A 15,990-nucleotide genomic window follows, 5' to 3' on the forward strand; every position below is an offset into this window, starting at 1 on the left:
ATCCAATTTCTTAATTTTGTCACTTCTACAGATGTTTGAACTTAGTTGAATTTGGTTCTATTCATCCAGTTTGTCCCATACAACAGGGGTGTATGCTATCCACTTCTCCTCAAAACTACTTTATGGAATTCATTTAGATTACACATGTGCTTTATAGGGCCTCTAGAGGTGTGCATCCCATATTTTTGATTTTGTATTTTATTTATTTTTCTATTTTTAATGCCGTTTAAACTTGCATAAATTTTGTTGAATTTCTCTCTGAATATAGTGTTATAGGGATGAAGTCTGTCAACTTTCCACAAAAACTGCTCAACAGAATTGATAAGCTTATACATGTGTTTCATTAAGACTCGAAAGGTGTGCATGTCAAAGTTGCATAGATGTTTATTGAACTTGTTCGTGAATTTTGTTCGATTATTGATCTTTATATGTCTTATGAATGTCAGCGGGGAATCCGTGTCCATGGACACAATTTTTTCTTGACTATTCTTGTGTTTCTTCGTGACGGTATCAATGACTCGGTGGGGTCTCCTCCTCCATCGCAGGAGTCGTTTTGGTGTTTGTCTCCGTCATCTCATATATCAGTAGTCGGACATTTATGTTTAAATTGGCAGTGCCTCGCCGTAATGATCGCCGCGTCGATTTAAGCTAAGACTAAGATTGAAACTCGCAACTGAGGGTGTTCAAGGCGTGACCGATAAATGGATCGACGTCGAGAAATTCGCACAAATAAGGTACGCGGATGAACCCTTGCCCGGTTCGAATTTTCTCTTTCCGGAACTGCAAGGGCTAGACAAGGCCTTGAGAACTATTCGTGGATCGCTTTGTGGACAACATGGCCAAAACTGAAAGAACACGACGATTGTATCGCTTATGGGAGAGACAACCAAACTCGAACAAGCAGATAATATGGGCGACAACATCAACCGACGTCAGATCGAAGAAAGGCTATGTCAGTTGCATGATGAACGATCGACCCTATTAGAAGCGGCGTCATACAACCGAGAAGCGCTTCGATCGAAGATCAGCTGCATGCAAGAAACCATGGACCGAGTCCTCTACGAGGACACCACGTTGGACGACAGGATCCGAACGTTTTTCTGCAAGCAAGGGATCACCATCGCCAGCGTTCTGATGGCTTTGGGCTTCATCGTACCGACCCTGGTGTTAGCACTGACACCACCACCACCCAAAAAATGTGGCGACATCAGAGACTGGATGAAAAAAGCAGTTGAAATTGAAGCCCTGGTGAGACTGGCCGGCAAATCTGCGGAAGCCATGCCCGGCATCTTGGGCAGCATCATGTCATGGTTGCTGGGCTTGTTGTTGAAAACGGTCACATGGCTCGACCAGAACCTGTGGGCGTACATCGCCCACAGAACATCGGCCGGTGTAAGTAGGATATCTTGTCTTACCAAAGCAGCGCTGGCTTCTTTCACGGGAAGTCCATCACTGTAGGGAATACCCAATCCGTGGTTCTTACCTGGTATACGCCAATCTGTGTTCGGAGCAATTTCGAAATTGCCACAAATCCGTTCATAAGCCAGCCGATAGTATGTATTGTTCGATGCATCCCACGCCTGGTCCTGCGGAATCGGGCGCCGATCACTTTCAGGATGCGCCTTATCTGTAGTACACATGAAAATAAAACACGGACCGACTCTGTTCATCGCAACGCATGTCATTCAAGGTCACGCCACACCCCATCGTCGCGCACTACACGGCAAAATTGAGTTGATTCTACCAGAATTGCATCGGGTTGTGAAACCATGCATGGACTGCCTTGAAGTTCAGGACCGAAAGCCTATACTTTGAAAAACATCGATAAAGCGAGATCTTCATGTGCGTGAGATCGGTAGCGGTGACCTTGGTATCGTTTTGAGGATAAATCATTGGCTAATTCTTGGGTGTAACCATATTGAAAGTATACCGCAGTCTCTCGTATATTTGTAATATGAACCTCACGCTCTCGGGAATCACGAACAGCAAGCCTGTTTTACTGCTGCACGCGATCGATAACATGTCGGGGACCTCGAAGTCAACTCTGCGTCGCACTCTGCGATCTCACTTACTACCTATGATGGACGAACATCAGTTAACATCAAGGGAACAACAAGCTATTCATCGATGGAAATCGCCGCGAGTTGTCCGAAGGTTATTACAGTGTGTGCATGCTCAATGATGAAATTTTCAAACCCATGGGAGCCAGCTTCAAACTCAATGAGTGCGAATGGCACGCTGACGTTCACGAATGGGGCAAAAACCCATCCGATTCGGTAGGCCCTTGGAGAGAATGCTCAGGTTGCAGTCAAACAACGTACAACCCCGAGACAGCGTCACGTGTTCGAAATTACAAGCCGTGTGGTCTATCACGAGGTGTTCGTTCATATCGACCGGGTAAGCACGACCGATAATATTCAAGGCGAACGTCCTTCCACGCTGCTGAGATCCGTGCCGGTGAAAACAGAAAAGTGCAACAATGGCAGAACGGAATCGTTTCCGTTCTTACAGTACAGAAAGTTAAAACGGGGCAACATCATGGAACTCAAACTATCTGTTTTAGATATAAAACATAAACCTATGCATATCAGCTATCTCAGCGCCACGCTGCACATCAAACGACCATGACTCAAGCTTCAGGTAATGAAACGGTCATGCAAGTGAGCAAATGCCCTACCACAGCGATCTCCGACCTCGGAGACACGCAGCTTCAACGAACCTGGGGTCGAAGGCAAAATATACGGTTAAGAATTAAGAAGCAACACTTACAGGCGAGCGGAAGTCCGCGGCGATGGTGGTAACCTAGGAGATTTAGACGATGTCATAACCGGAGGGCTTTTGAAAAACACCCAGTACAATCATGTCCTCAATGACAATATCAAATGGTCCCGGCATTTGATGGCAATAAGGCGATTTAGACTATGTCGAGACACGAGGTCTCTTTAAAAAGACGTTCCAGTTCGTCCTAACCAATGATAACCAATGGACGTTGATCTCCTCCCAAATCAACTGGCTACTCGATATCACCCTCATTTCTCCTACGTGTTTGTGGAGTCGAGGGATCACTATTAACCAAAGTCCTCAAAAGGGATTCTCATCGCGGCTTACGTCCCTTCGCAATGAAGGAGTGTGATCATAAGCCTCATCCCAAATAAAGTGGGTCATTTTTGCTAGCGAATCGACCGGATAGTCGAAATACGTGTTTACAGTTGGTGCTTGAATTCAAAGACACGACCGATTTCACACAAGGGGATTCCAAACAATTCTACGCTTTATATCAAAGTCTTTCTTTGGGGAGGCATCACCCGACCGAGATGTTGAAATTATAACAGGAGTAAACCTCCATTTGCCTCGAAAACATCAAAATCACGTTTGCTTGATTTATATACAGAAAACCGTCAATCTTACGCGAGTCTCGAAGGAGTCATGATTAACTTGGAGGATAAAATCGCGCTCACAAAGATTTTTCTACATCCAAAAATCCATCTCATCAGCTAAAAGTTTATGCATGAGAAATTGTCTGAGAATCAATTGAAGATCTTTCATAATACGAGCATAACCATGGGTGATGTTTAAAACCGAATCGAATCATATTGCACGTACCAACCAACAGTAAGTGATCTTTCATATTGAACAAAGGATCATCCAGTGATCTTCGAATTCCTGATCATCCATATCCCTATCTCGTCATGGATGAGGATGGTGATGTCATCGAACTGAAACATAATGGGGCTCTACTGGATGGTTTTATTCCATTCAACGAAAAGATGGTGTACGTATCAACGTTACTAGATCAAACGGATAATATGTTAGTCACCCGCCCTGATATACTGATGCGATTGAAAAAATCATAATTATGAAACCCAGAAACATGGATCAAAGTGATACAAGGTTCTACACTTATTATTGAAGTTTTTCTAAGAGATGACCCCGCAAAAGATGTACCAATTCTAAATGGGTTAAAATATGCTGGTATGATCGCCATCATTATAAACGTTGTTGTGTTTATATACAACCAGGAAGAGCCCCCACCACAAGCCTCAAAGGGGTCATGGTTTTCCTAGAGCCTCTCATTTTACTCGAATACATTCATTTATCCGAGCATATGCACCTCGTCAGCTTAAAGTACATTTGTCGACAATTGTCGGCAGATCAATTGAAGCTTATTTCCTACTTATAATATACTCGAGATGGGATTGTATCCTGCCATGGACGAAGTGGCTCAAACACTTGAAACCGTGGATGGGTTTCGTTTGCGACAGATCAGCAAAATTAAACACCAATTTGAACGAGAACGCAGCGTGTGACTCAGATTGCACCAAAAATACCATCGAGCCGTCAATGCCATCGACGACGTGGACACATCTCTCGTGATTAGGCGTAGCAGGCGTCAGCTTATTATTATCCACCCGTCGTGGCCGTGGTTAGAAATAACCACCGGAGTATCGGGGTGATGGGAATAGCCTTAATTTCATTTCACGTCGTCTGCAACGTAAAGAGCTGAAGCATGGGGAGACCAGGGTGCTGGCCGAAGCCAAGTTAAACACGATCAACGAAGAGTTTCGTTTGGTGATGTCGGAAATCCTAAAATACCGGCAAATGAAAGAAGAGATTCTACCCAAGACTCGGAAAACCGCTGACATCAGCAAAGACGATACAAAATCATTCAAACCTTCCTGACAAAAACAAGGATCTCATCAAAGATTCATCTTAAACTGTTTTTGATGTAAAACATAGCCAAGTAAACCTTGCAACACAAACTGTTCAAGAAACCCACATTAAACTGTTATAGCTAAGTGCTATAGGTCAACCCGACCCTAGGCAGTCAGGCGAGAGCAGCCAGGCAACACCTACTGTTTAGACATTGCTATAGCAACGTGCTCAAGGTCAACCTGACCCGAGAGCAGCCAGGCGAGAGCAGACTGGCTGTATATAAGCTATATAACTCATACTCTTTTTAAAATAATTGATTGTGGCTTCTAACAATGTTTTGAGCTATAGACTGGTTCCCTTTGAAACAATTAATAGTGACCGGTTTAAAACTGGTTTCAAACATTGTTTTCGCTAAACCAGCCAACAACCCTAATACGACATTGAAGTCGACCTTTCCAGAAGTGAAGTGCTGACAGGGGAGACAGCTGTGTCAGTTGCTAGCTCTGTAATCCCTTACTGGTTGGCAGCGGAATAGAAATAGCAGCACTTGGAATCAAATCCGAGGCTCCTAAGTCTGGGCAGCAGTATGATGTCCTCTTCATCCCGACTGTCTTCTTTGGATCTGTCTGATGCTTGAAACTTCTTCACCCGAGGTGAAAAGGATTTCTTGCTTCTCCTAGATTAGTGTCATTCTGCCTGGGCGTGTCTTGTTGGAGGCAGAAGTGGCCGGAGCATGTTGCGGTGGAGAGTTATCACTGGCCCCTGACCACTTTCTTGCTTCAAAGTGTAGACAGGAATGTCCTTGATGAGTTGTTTTACAACAACATAGACATCTTTTTTCCACTCAGTACGCTAACAACCTCAAGAAGCTATGTTGTACGCAAACTGTAGCCGCTTCTTGAGGTTGTTAGCGTACAATTAGTTTGTCCTTGTACAAGGTTGAATCCAAGAAAGGCGTCCGCTGTGAGTCGAGTGTGTGTTCCAAACATGAGGTAGGAGGAAGTAAATCCTGTGCTCTCGTGTCCCGTGCTATTGTAGGGATGGACGAGAGCAGGGAGATAGAGATAGAGATATTCTTTATTTCCTCCATAGTTTGAAGATTACAAATGTATATGTATGTTATACAGTCATATTACTGGCACATGATGGTGAAATACAACAGTTATAAATATTTTTCCATTTACATACAGAATTTGAGACACATATTATAACATTTGCCCACACATCATAGTTTAGCTGGTCCTTTACATCTTCCGGTATTCCGCCAAGTAGAAATTTCAGGAATTCATCATCATCATCGTAGGTCCATAATTTTACAAAGATATTGTCATCGAGTAAGTCACAAATTTGTTCAAATAAGACATTTCTTTTCAGCAATATTAATCTTACAAGACATAAAAAAACGTGCTTTAAAATATCGTGCGCCACAGTGCCATACTCACATTCCTTTGACTGAATGGGAACAGAACCCAGTTTAATAAAAACCAATACGTTTATAGTACCTTGGTCTGTCAAGCGCCAGCTGCCATAGTCGATTTACACCGTCCGATCTTATTGACTGATACCGTATCAATGATAGCCTTGACTGCATGGCATACTCTGCTGCTTTTCTATCACATTGTAAGACCTTTTCCCGTACTATTCTTGACCATTTCCTTTACATAAAAATTTAGAACACACTACATATTGTTTAATTTCTTCCTGGATACCATATTTAGCTAATAATTCCAACATATGAAATATAGGAGATTTTATATCTCGTTTATGTTTTCTGCCATTCATAATTTAATTGTCATATTGCGAGAATCTATGTAAAAACAACTGTTTAAAAGAAACTTAATACTGCTGTTACATAATCTGCCAAGTAGCAACAGAGAGCGTTGATCTATATAAGCTTGTAATGACAGAATACCAAGGTTATCCACAACAACTTCATTAGGCATATACCTATCAAAACCCTGTATTTTTTACAGAAATAACGCTGTGTGGTTTCCAACATATCATATTCTTTATTAGATAGTTTTCCCCATACACTGCATCCATATAGGCAGCATGGCAGTATAACTCTGTCCCATATACGAATTGCAGCAATAGGATTTAATCCTCCATAATGCAACCCTGAGTCATGGTTAATATTAATCATTTTTCTCAGTTTCTCACAAACATTACCTGTTCTATTAACAGATGATTTGGAGGTAGTAAAATACCTCCAGCATAAATAATGAATTGTTTTGGAGGTACATGGATATTACAAAATAAAAGGTCATTGGGCGATACATTTTGTTGTTACCAAACATCAATACAGCACTCTTACTTACATTATATTTCAGCTTCCATTTGTTTGCATAACATTCAGTTACATCTAGCAAACATTGCAGTCCCTTGGGGCTGGAGCTGGTAAGGGTTGTGTCATCAGCTAACAATAAGCCGGGACATTTTCCCCATGGGAGGCATAATCCACAACTTGTTCTATTAAGATCATGTAATAAGTCATTTATGTACAGTGAAAAAGCCACGCTGATATAACACGGCCTTGCCCGACACCTTGTTTAACATGAAATTGGTTCGATTTGAACCCTGCAAAACCAACATAAGAGTGCATAGACATATAAGATAAACGAAGGAGTCTCCACATTTTACCAGATATACCAAGTTTGTCTAATTTATAAAATAGACCATCAAGCCCACACACGATCAAACGCTTTCTCATTGTCGAGAAAAGCACAGTATACTGGTGAGTTCTTTTCGTTGTAATATGCAATGGTTTCAGTAAGTGTAAGCGCTGCCATCTCAGCTCCTGCGTTTTTCTGAAGCCAAACTGGAAAGGGTGGGGAAGGAAGTGTTATTATCTGTCCATTTCTCAATCCTATCTAGGAGCAGACGTTCTAAGAGCTTACTCAGGGTAGATGTTAACGTTATGCCACGATAATTAGATGGATCAATTTTGCTTTTGCCTTTACCTTTGTGTATTGGGAGAATTTCGCCAAGATTATACATAAGTGGCACGTACTCATATCTGATGATGGCATTAAACAAAGGCGACAATATGAGTGATTAATGATCTCCCTGCGTATTTTATATGTTCATTGCTCAGACAATCTGGGCCCGTGGCTTTGTTGTTTTAACCCTTTCACTGCATTTAGTACCTCTCTAAATGTAATATCATATGATAAAGGGGAGGTAGTATCATCTGCTTCAGATTGTTTGGCTTCAGTTTCAGAAACATACTTTTCGCATTCATCTGAAAAAGCACTATCAAAGGCACTGTCTAAGTGGGGAATCGAGATGCTTTGAAATATTCACTAAAAATATTGCATATGCTTTCAGCATCTGAGCCTGTATTACCATCATATACTAGTTTGTTAATAGTACCAGAATTTCGTTTATACCGTTTACTGGCCTTAAAATATTCATGAATATCAACTTCAGCAGCTTCACAAACTTCATCAAATCTATTATCAAAAGAGATTGTTTAGATTTTCGATGCTGCCTTCGAAAGATACGTTTTGCCTTTTTGTAGGATGCATAGGAACTATCATTTTGATTATGTGATTTCCCATCTCTATCCAGAAACGTCTTTTTGCAGCGCATATCATAATGGAGATCTTGTAAATCATCCTTTTTCCAGTAAGGTTTAAGATGTGGGTGGAATTTGGAAGAAGGGATATACATGATTGCAGATGCAGTAAGTGCGTTTGTAATGGATTGATTATATGACTCAATGAAGTCGGCATTGGATGAAAAATGGGAAGGGTTACATATATCGTTACAGAAATAATTTTCTGTTTCATAACGATATAACATACGATCTGTTTCAGAGGCTTTCCTCCAACTTAATTTAGGTCCCACCGTAGGTAACATTTTGGGATTCTAAATCAAAACCTACTAGAATAGGTTTATGATCAGATACATTGTATGGAACAGTACGGTCAATAGTCTGACCAACTACGTTATGTAAATTGTCAATATGTACAAATACATAATCCAGCATTGTTTTAACCTCATTAGATTTTGTTGAGAATGTATACTTATCCCTCATCGTCCAAGGGTACAACCGAGAATAAAGATCGTTCATCCAGCGCTCTCTGTAACAGACGAGATCTGGTTTTATTGTCAACACAATGACGAATGTCTGCATTGAAATCACCAGCAAGTATAGCCGTCCCCTGCTGTAAATATATATCCCAGTAAGTTGGCAGAGTACTCTGATAATATTGCCCTCGATGTTCCTTCCTTGGTCACTGTGGAGTTTAGCCAGGAATCCATACTGTACCAGAAAGTTGTTGAACAGTACTCTCACTGTGGTCTTAGCTGATTGGTTGCGAGTTGGCAATGGAGTAGTGAGTAAAATTATTTGTGATCACAAGGATATTATGTAGCCTCCTTTTGGATTCCTCGAGCTTGAGATAGTCCACGGGCTGGTAAGTGTGGATGCTTACAAGTAATGCAGCTTTCACAGAGGTCTTGGATTTGTGTCAGACACAATCTCACAGTTTCTTGAAGTTCTTCTCTACATCCTCAGACATTCCAGACCAGAAGAACCTTGATCTCACAAGATGGAGAGTTTTGAAGTATTTCCTGTATCTTGTTCCTTGGTAGAACTTGCTGATGTTCAATACCTTCGGCGTTGTTTATTCGCCTGAACAAGATCCTGTCCATGAGAAACAACTTGTCCCAGTTCTGAAGTAATCCTCTCCTGTGGGATCGTCTTTGGAACGCTGAAGTGTTGTAGAACGTAACTCTTTCCCCGATGAGATAGATTACACGTCCAATATGTTGACCACTGAGTTGTTCCTTCCTTCCAGGACAGTGGGTACGGAGTAGATGGTGTATTTCCCAGTCTTCTGAAGATAGGTCAAGATCCTGGCTTCATCCTCTTTGGAAATAACCTCGGACTTGATCTTACTGTCTCACCACCATGTTGTCCTCGATTCGTGACATAACGAGTGAAATGTAAACACAAACAATTCAAGTGAAGAAGCGTAAACAGTAAGCCTTCAAAGAAACGTGTGTGGAGTGTTTATAAGTTTATACAACCAAAAGTAGACCTAGTAGGGTAACTATGGTAGTAACATATAATGAGTCAGTGAGTGAATTTTAGTTTTACGCCGCACTCAGCAATATTCAAGCAATATGGCGGCGGTCTGTAAATAATCGGGTCTGGACCAGACAATCCACTGATCAACAGCATGAGCATCAATCTGCGAAATTGGGAACCGATGACATGTGTCAACCAAGTCAGCGAGCCTGACCAATTCGATCCCGTTAGTCGCCTCTGGCGACGACATGGCATGGGTTACTGAAGGTTAATTTCTAACCCGGACCTTCACGGGTTGGTATGGAAGCTGAAAGGTCAAAGAAAAGAAATCAATAGAGAAAATGTTAGAACCGCAGCGGTATTACAGATTCGATAGGGTTTGCATTTCCCGGTTTCCTACGTTCTCAATATGGGTATGTATTCTCCACATTCACCATGTTGCTGATATCCCATTAAAACAATTTTATTTTAAAAGAGATCCTGCCAGTATTTGGGAAGAACTGAAGACGCGGATTTACGGACTACTAGAGGAAGGTAATTCAGATATATTTATGGTACCGCTATGGCTATACACATGGCTTCTGACTGTATGATATGAGATCGTGATAGAGGAGTTCATGGAGATTTGACTTTTTTTAGTTGTAGGTCCGTGACTATCAGAAGCGCATAGTATGCCATATTTCTTAAACCATAGGACTCAACTGTTCAAAGCACCGACATCAGGATGTGTTGATACGGTATATGTGGGAAGAAGGAATGTGAAGGTGCATCGGTTATTGTTTATCTTTCTGTGAAGTACACGAGATGGATGGAACAACAACAAGTGGAGTCTGCACAATGGTATGACTTCTTAAACAGGTTCCTAAATCCTTTGAAAATCTGACTTTTAGCCCGCTAAGTTCTCTTTTTCATTTTATTTTGGAGAGTTGAGTGCAGAAAGCAAATATTGTGCGAAGATTAAACTTACATATCATTTCTGTTCAGATAAGTGGAAAGAGACGGATGGAAGTACCTGTTCTGGGAAGTAAATGCGTTGAAGTTACTGGATCTTGATGCAAAAATCTTTGATGCTGTAAAGTTCTTTTTCTTGCAAGTTTGTCTTGCTTAGTCTATTGTTGAATATATTGTGTTAATCCATAAAGGCCTATGCTGAAGGCCATGCATCTCTGTTATATTCCTCCGACACATCTTCTTCAGAATCTACTTCCTGTGTTTTGCTGGCATACCTACCCTGCAGCTGGCGGGGAACATAGCAATATATCAATATCACGCTTATCATAGTATTGTTAACTGCTGAGTGGAAACAAACACCAACTATATGAGCAGCAATGTGTTTGCGGGACCGTCGGTAGTATCACAGTAGTATGTTCATATAAGAAATATATATATATATTGGTAGTTTGTGCTGCACACTCATAGCTTGTCCATAATCGGCACTCATTTTCAAATATTGGATACGTAATTCTCTCATTTCAATACGTTCAGACTACGAAACAATAGATTCAACCTTACTGTCTTGAACTTCTTTGATTCGCTATCACTTCCAGCGCAATATGTAAATAAATGTACAAACCATTAACATCTATCGCGTTACAAGACTGGTTATTAGTCCTATGTCACGAACCCAGCAACAGAATGGCTTTACTTGGAACATTGACATTTTATTTTCCGATTCCTATTGCCCTCAGATGGGATGACTCCTCACGGCTGAGCCGCTAAAGAAGGGATTATCAGTTGGTATGCATGCTTTCTTTGCATCAAGCTTATTGTGGTGTCCTTATCATTGTTACCGTACTAACAGTGACTGCAGACACTTTCCTGTAAGGGAATGATTAATGGTGGGGAGTTGTAACGTAAAATTGACTGTACACTTATTCCAGGCTTCTTGTAGCCTATATTGCAGAGGGATGGGCAGGGAATTGATCAGCGGTGGGTGATCACATCATGCACGATATTGAAGCTCCAGGACAGAATTGCCAGAAAACCAGGAGGACATTTTTTTTCATATTTAATATTGGTGGGTTGATTTTACACCACTAAATTGTCAGGATGTCATGGCGTGCAATAAATAGCATGTATTCCTATCTTTAAATTATATAATGCATGTTCGAAACTGACCCTTTGTGTGTATACATATCTCATCCACATGGTTTAGACACAGGAGTTTTGACAATGTTTGGAGAAAAGATGAGTGCAGATATATCTTCTTTCAAACTCCTTTATCTGCACAAGATAAAATGAACGTATTGCTGCGGCAGTTTGTTGCAAAGATGTTATGTATGCTTTATATACACGGATGTGTAAACCATTTCCACGGGAAATCATTGAGAATAGGAAGAAGCTTATCTGAAACCCCAGGACAGAGAAGTAACTCTTGACAAGGGTATGTTAATCTTTTCGTTGGTTCCTCCTAAAAGCAAATCCTGTAAATTCGAGTGGGTGGTACTTCAAAGACATCTTTCTCGATGCACATATATCTCAAAATCTATGAATGAAGAAGTGACCGAAGCAAATTAATTTTCTTGTCAATGTGGTAGAAGCAAGGGATATTCCTTTCAAAGTCGCCAATGCAAAAATCATGTTGTTTGTGTAGTTAGAGTCAATTAAATGGAGAAGTGTGGCATGAGTTGATACTCGTTTTAAATTATAAATTGTTATTTTTACTGAAAGAGTTTATGGAAGCGGTTATTGTATACCAGCTGCCAAACCTGGGATTTTATGTTTTAAAGATTGATCATGGTTTTCGAAGTATTCGATGTTCGATGTAAAGATGCTGCGGCAATGGGTATGGATTTACAACTTCTTTATTATTTTAACATGACGTTTCTGGGCTGCTTCAGCACCTTTTTAATCATTCACTGGTAAGTTGAGGACCGTGCATTCAAGAAGAGCTATCACCTAAAATAAATAAAGCATATGATAGCCAGTGGGTGGACAGTGGCAAAGTGAGTCCCTCTGGATTGGATGATACCGTTCTAAGGCTATGCTCGCTTGTGGAGACGTCCTGGTGGTGAACAGATTATGCTTGACCTGTTGTAAAGATAGGTCTATGTGGTGGGGTGGCGGTGGCGTCATTATTTCGGTGGTTTTACTGCGCATTCAGAACACCTCTGCTACATGCCTTTTGTGAAGATGCTTCTTACCGTTGATAAGTTAAATTTAATCGCGAAAGTAGAGTCGATCCATTTTAAATAGCTACAAACATGAGTGTGGTTTTTTCCTCTTGCTTTTGGTTATTACGGTAAAGGGTATCTTAACACCGCATGGCGCTTCAAATAGTCGTCATTAATCGCCGGTTACGTGTCACTACTGTCTATTACCAAGTGTAGCTTTCCACTATAGGATGTAACCTCCACCAACTGCAATGACATCCCTAATTCCAGCCAGGAGTCAGCACTCTAATTCTATTAGGACGTTGAGTTTGATGCGTTTGAGGAATTGTAATTTTCATCTGGATTGTAAATTGATGTATTGTGCAATTCAGAAAAACTTCGTTGAGTGAGTGAGTTTACGTCCACGCACCAGCGGAGCGTGCTGCATGCAAAGTTTCCTGTGGAGCTACCCCGGGCATCCTTATAAGGAGGTGGTTCGTTTCCACCTTCAGCAGGTCGAATTGGTTGAAGACATGAGGATAAGATAGCGATAGGTATTTATTGCTGAGCAGTTATAGTTAAATGTCCTAAACCGTGCCTGTTGTAAGGGCCGGCGAACGTTTTGCAACTCGTTATGAGACCTGTCTATAGGTGAGATGCCGGTAATGTGATGGTGTGGTTTCATCAAAAGTATTACCAGGAACACCCCCTCTACACGTTAATGTAGATCAAGTGATATTCCAAAATACGAAGTTTCTCAACATCAATGCCTTTATGCATACAGCAAGGCATTCTATGGACTTTGACCCGACTAGACTATCGACTTTCTCCATTTTCCTCAGACTTAGCACCCATTGAACACATAAAATTTGGAAGGAGGATTGCAATGGGACCCCAGCCAGTCAACTCGAAACGTGATTACTAACGTGCAATGCAACTCGATACCTGAAGATCTGATGAGATCGATCTTCTTCTCTCGGAATAATATGAAGCAAAGTCATTATGCCAGTGGTGGTGCATACCTCCAGTTTCTTGACATTGTTTCCTATCTTCTTGTTACATTCCATTTGACCTCCATGTCCTTTCTTTTGAATGCAGTCTGTGTTTTCAAGGAAATGATTTTTCACTAAATTGATCTTTTGTTGTTTGTTGCGCTTGATAACAATTGCAAGCAGTACTTAATTGCAGTTATCCCAACCTCCACGATTCGGTATGGCATATTATTGGTGATGCATTTCTAAAGTAGTTCCTGTGGATGATATAGAAGTTTGGTATAAGGTTATGGGTTTCAACAGGTGTTCTTCCATCGACAACTTTGCATAAATCAAGACTCTATGCCCGCCATAGTTGTACCAGTGCCAGTATCACTAGAAAGCCATCAGAAACCGTAATCATAACCAACAGTAAGAAATTGATCACTATGTTCACCTTCGCCGTTCCGGAATTAAATGTAGCTGAATAATAAAAACTTGTTTGATTCCATAGCCATTAATACGAGCTTATTTTCAAGAACATCTATCCCTTTCATATCTTTAGTGGAGTATTCAGGTGACATATATGATGGATATACAACGCCAACAACAATAAAATATGTTTGGCGAAGGATGTCTGTGCAACTTTGACGAAGATACTTGAAGTATTATCAGTGACTGGAGATTCACTGAAAACTGAAAGAGATTTTCTTCCAAAGAGTGGCTCTGATATGAATTTCTGCGTATATGCCAAGATTTGGCTTCTCGCAGTACATACATTTAGTTAGTCATCGAGAAATACCTTCGTGATATCCCTATTTTGTTTGGGTAAGATATCGGGTCAAAGTCAATTAATAAAATGTGAAATGGCTTTGCCATGTCAACGTTCAGACTTGTATTGCTGAGAGCTTGATGTTGACAGCTCAAGAATCGTCATTAGAACCAGCCATAGTGATTGACGGCAGAACACATCTGCATTAACAAACATTGTAAGCGGCTACAGAGTCAAAATGAAGTTTTATTTCTTAAAACATATATCATTACATTGTCATTTAAAACAGAAAAGTCATGCACGAATTTAAATTTGTCAGTCACATTACAGTTACAATTTATGATGCCAAATCAATTTCCTGTAGTTCGCCACTATCAGATACGTTCACGGTGAACATCTTTCAGACGAAAGTTGCATCGATAATACTGACGATAAGTCCAATAATAGCCAAAGCAGAATATTGGATTGTGAAACCCTCATCGCAAGAGACACACATGGGGAAATCTCCAACCAGTTTTTCTGCCAAATAGATAGTCATAAAACCGACTGTGGCCAATACAACGTCATCAAATACCTTCATCACGTCTCGACCGGTAAACCAATTATTAGCTCAATTCATAAAGCTTACAACCGCAAGTCAAGACTGGTACAAATGCAAATAGGGCTTCCAGGGGCTTCGCAAATACGCGCTATTTCCGCATTAGTAGGTAGTTGACCGGCGATGGTAATATTATCGGAAACGTGTTGCCCTGCAAAATGTTTTTTACATGTTGCTGATAGTGTAACGTCATTAACGACTATAAAGATTTAGGATGTTGCCCCAAACATTGTGGCATGCTTCGTTAACGTTCAACAGCCAGTTAATATCGCGCAGATCATACCGCAACAGCCTACAGAGTAAAAATCGTTATTAATTCTGGGGTCAAAAACTTCGCTGGTATTATATGAAACCGTGTTCTAACTCTAGAAGAAAGTGCCTCAAACCGGGAGAGACGCAACGCAATAAAGCGCAGCAGAGCGTTCAGACGATTCGTAATCGGTTGCCAGATTGAACCCCACCTGATCCCGGTAACATGTTATCCCATGACCAACTAACTGTTCGACATTACTGCAGGCATCAGTCAAGAGCTGGGCGCACTGAATCAAGGTGAACTTTTAAATTCCTAACCGCAACAGTGTGGTTAGAAAGCGCAGTTTTCCATGTGCTCCAGCGTTATTAACGCGGTTGCTGTCGTTTTGGGGTGTTTGAATAAATGGTGTGGGATGTGATCAATGCGGATCATAGTAAAACTGACAAGCCGGCAGCTATTATCTCTCTGGTTGTGCCTGCCGCTGCAAATATTACTGGACGTCATCGGAGCTTCAGGATACTATTACAGAAGAGGTCATATCGTTATCACTGAGTACTTCCAACAGCCATATCATCAACTTACTTCATATCAATGAAGTCGGTCCAGTTTCAAG

General features: G+C 41.0%; 1 protein-coding gene across 1 annotated transcript in view; it reads left to right on the forward strand.

Annotated features, from left to right (window-relative positions):
* Positions 1-1,134: 1,134 nt before the first annotated feature.
* The window catches only part of LOC124272954, a 56,832-nt gene continuing 41,976 nt past the window's right edge, over positions 1,135-15,990 (forward strand). Inside the window, exon 1 of the mRNA XM_046708196.1 lies at positions 1,135-1,396. Coding sequence (XP_046564152.1) covers positions 1,135-1,396 — 262 coding nt within the window. The remainder of the gene's footprint in view (positions 1,397-15,990) is intronic.

Source organism: Haliotis rubra, unplaced genomic scaffold (genome assembly GCF_003918875.1).
Source record: "Haliotis rubra isolate DU_JTF1 unplaced genomic scaffold, ASM391887v1 Scf1749, whole genome shotgun sequence".
In the NCBI taxonomy this organism is placed as follows: domain Eukaryota; kingdom Metazoa; phylum Mollusca; class Gastropoda; order Lepetellida; family Haliotidae; genus Haliotis; species Haliotis rubra.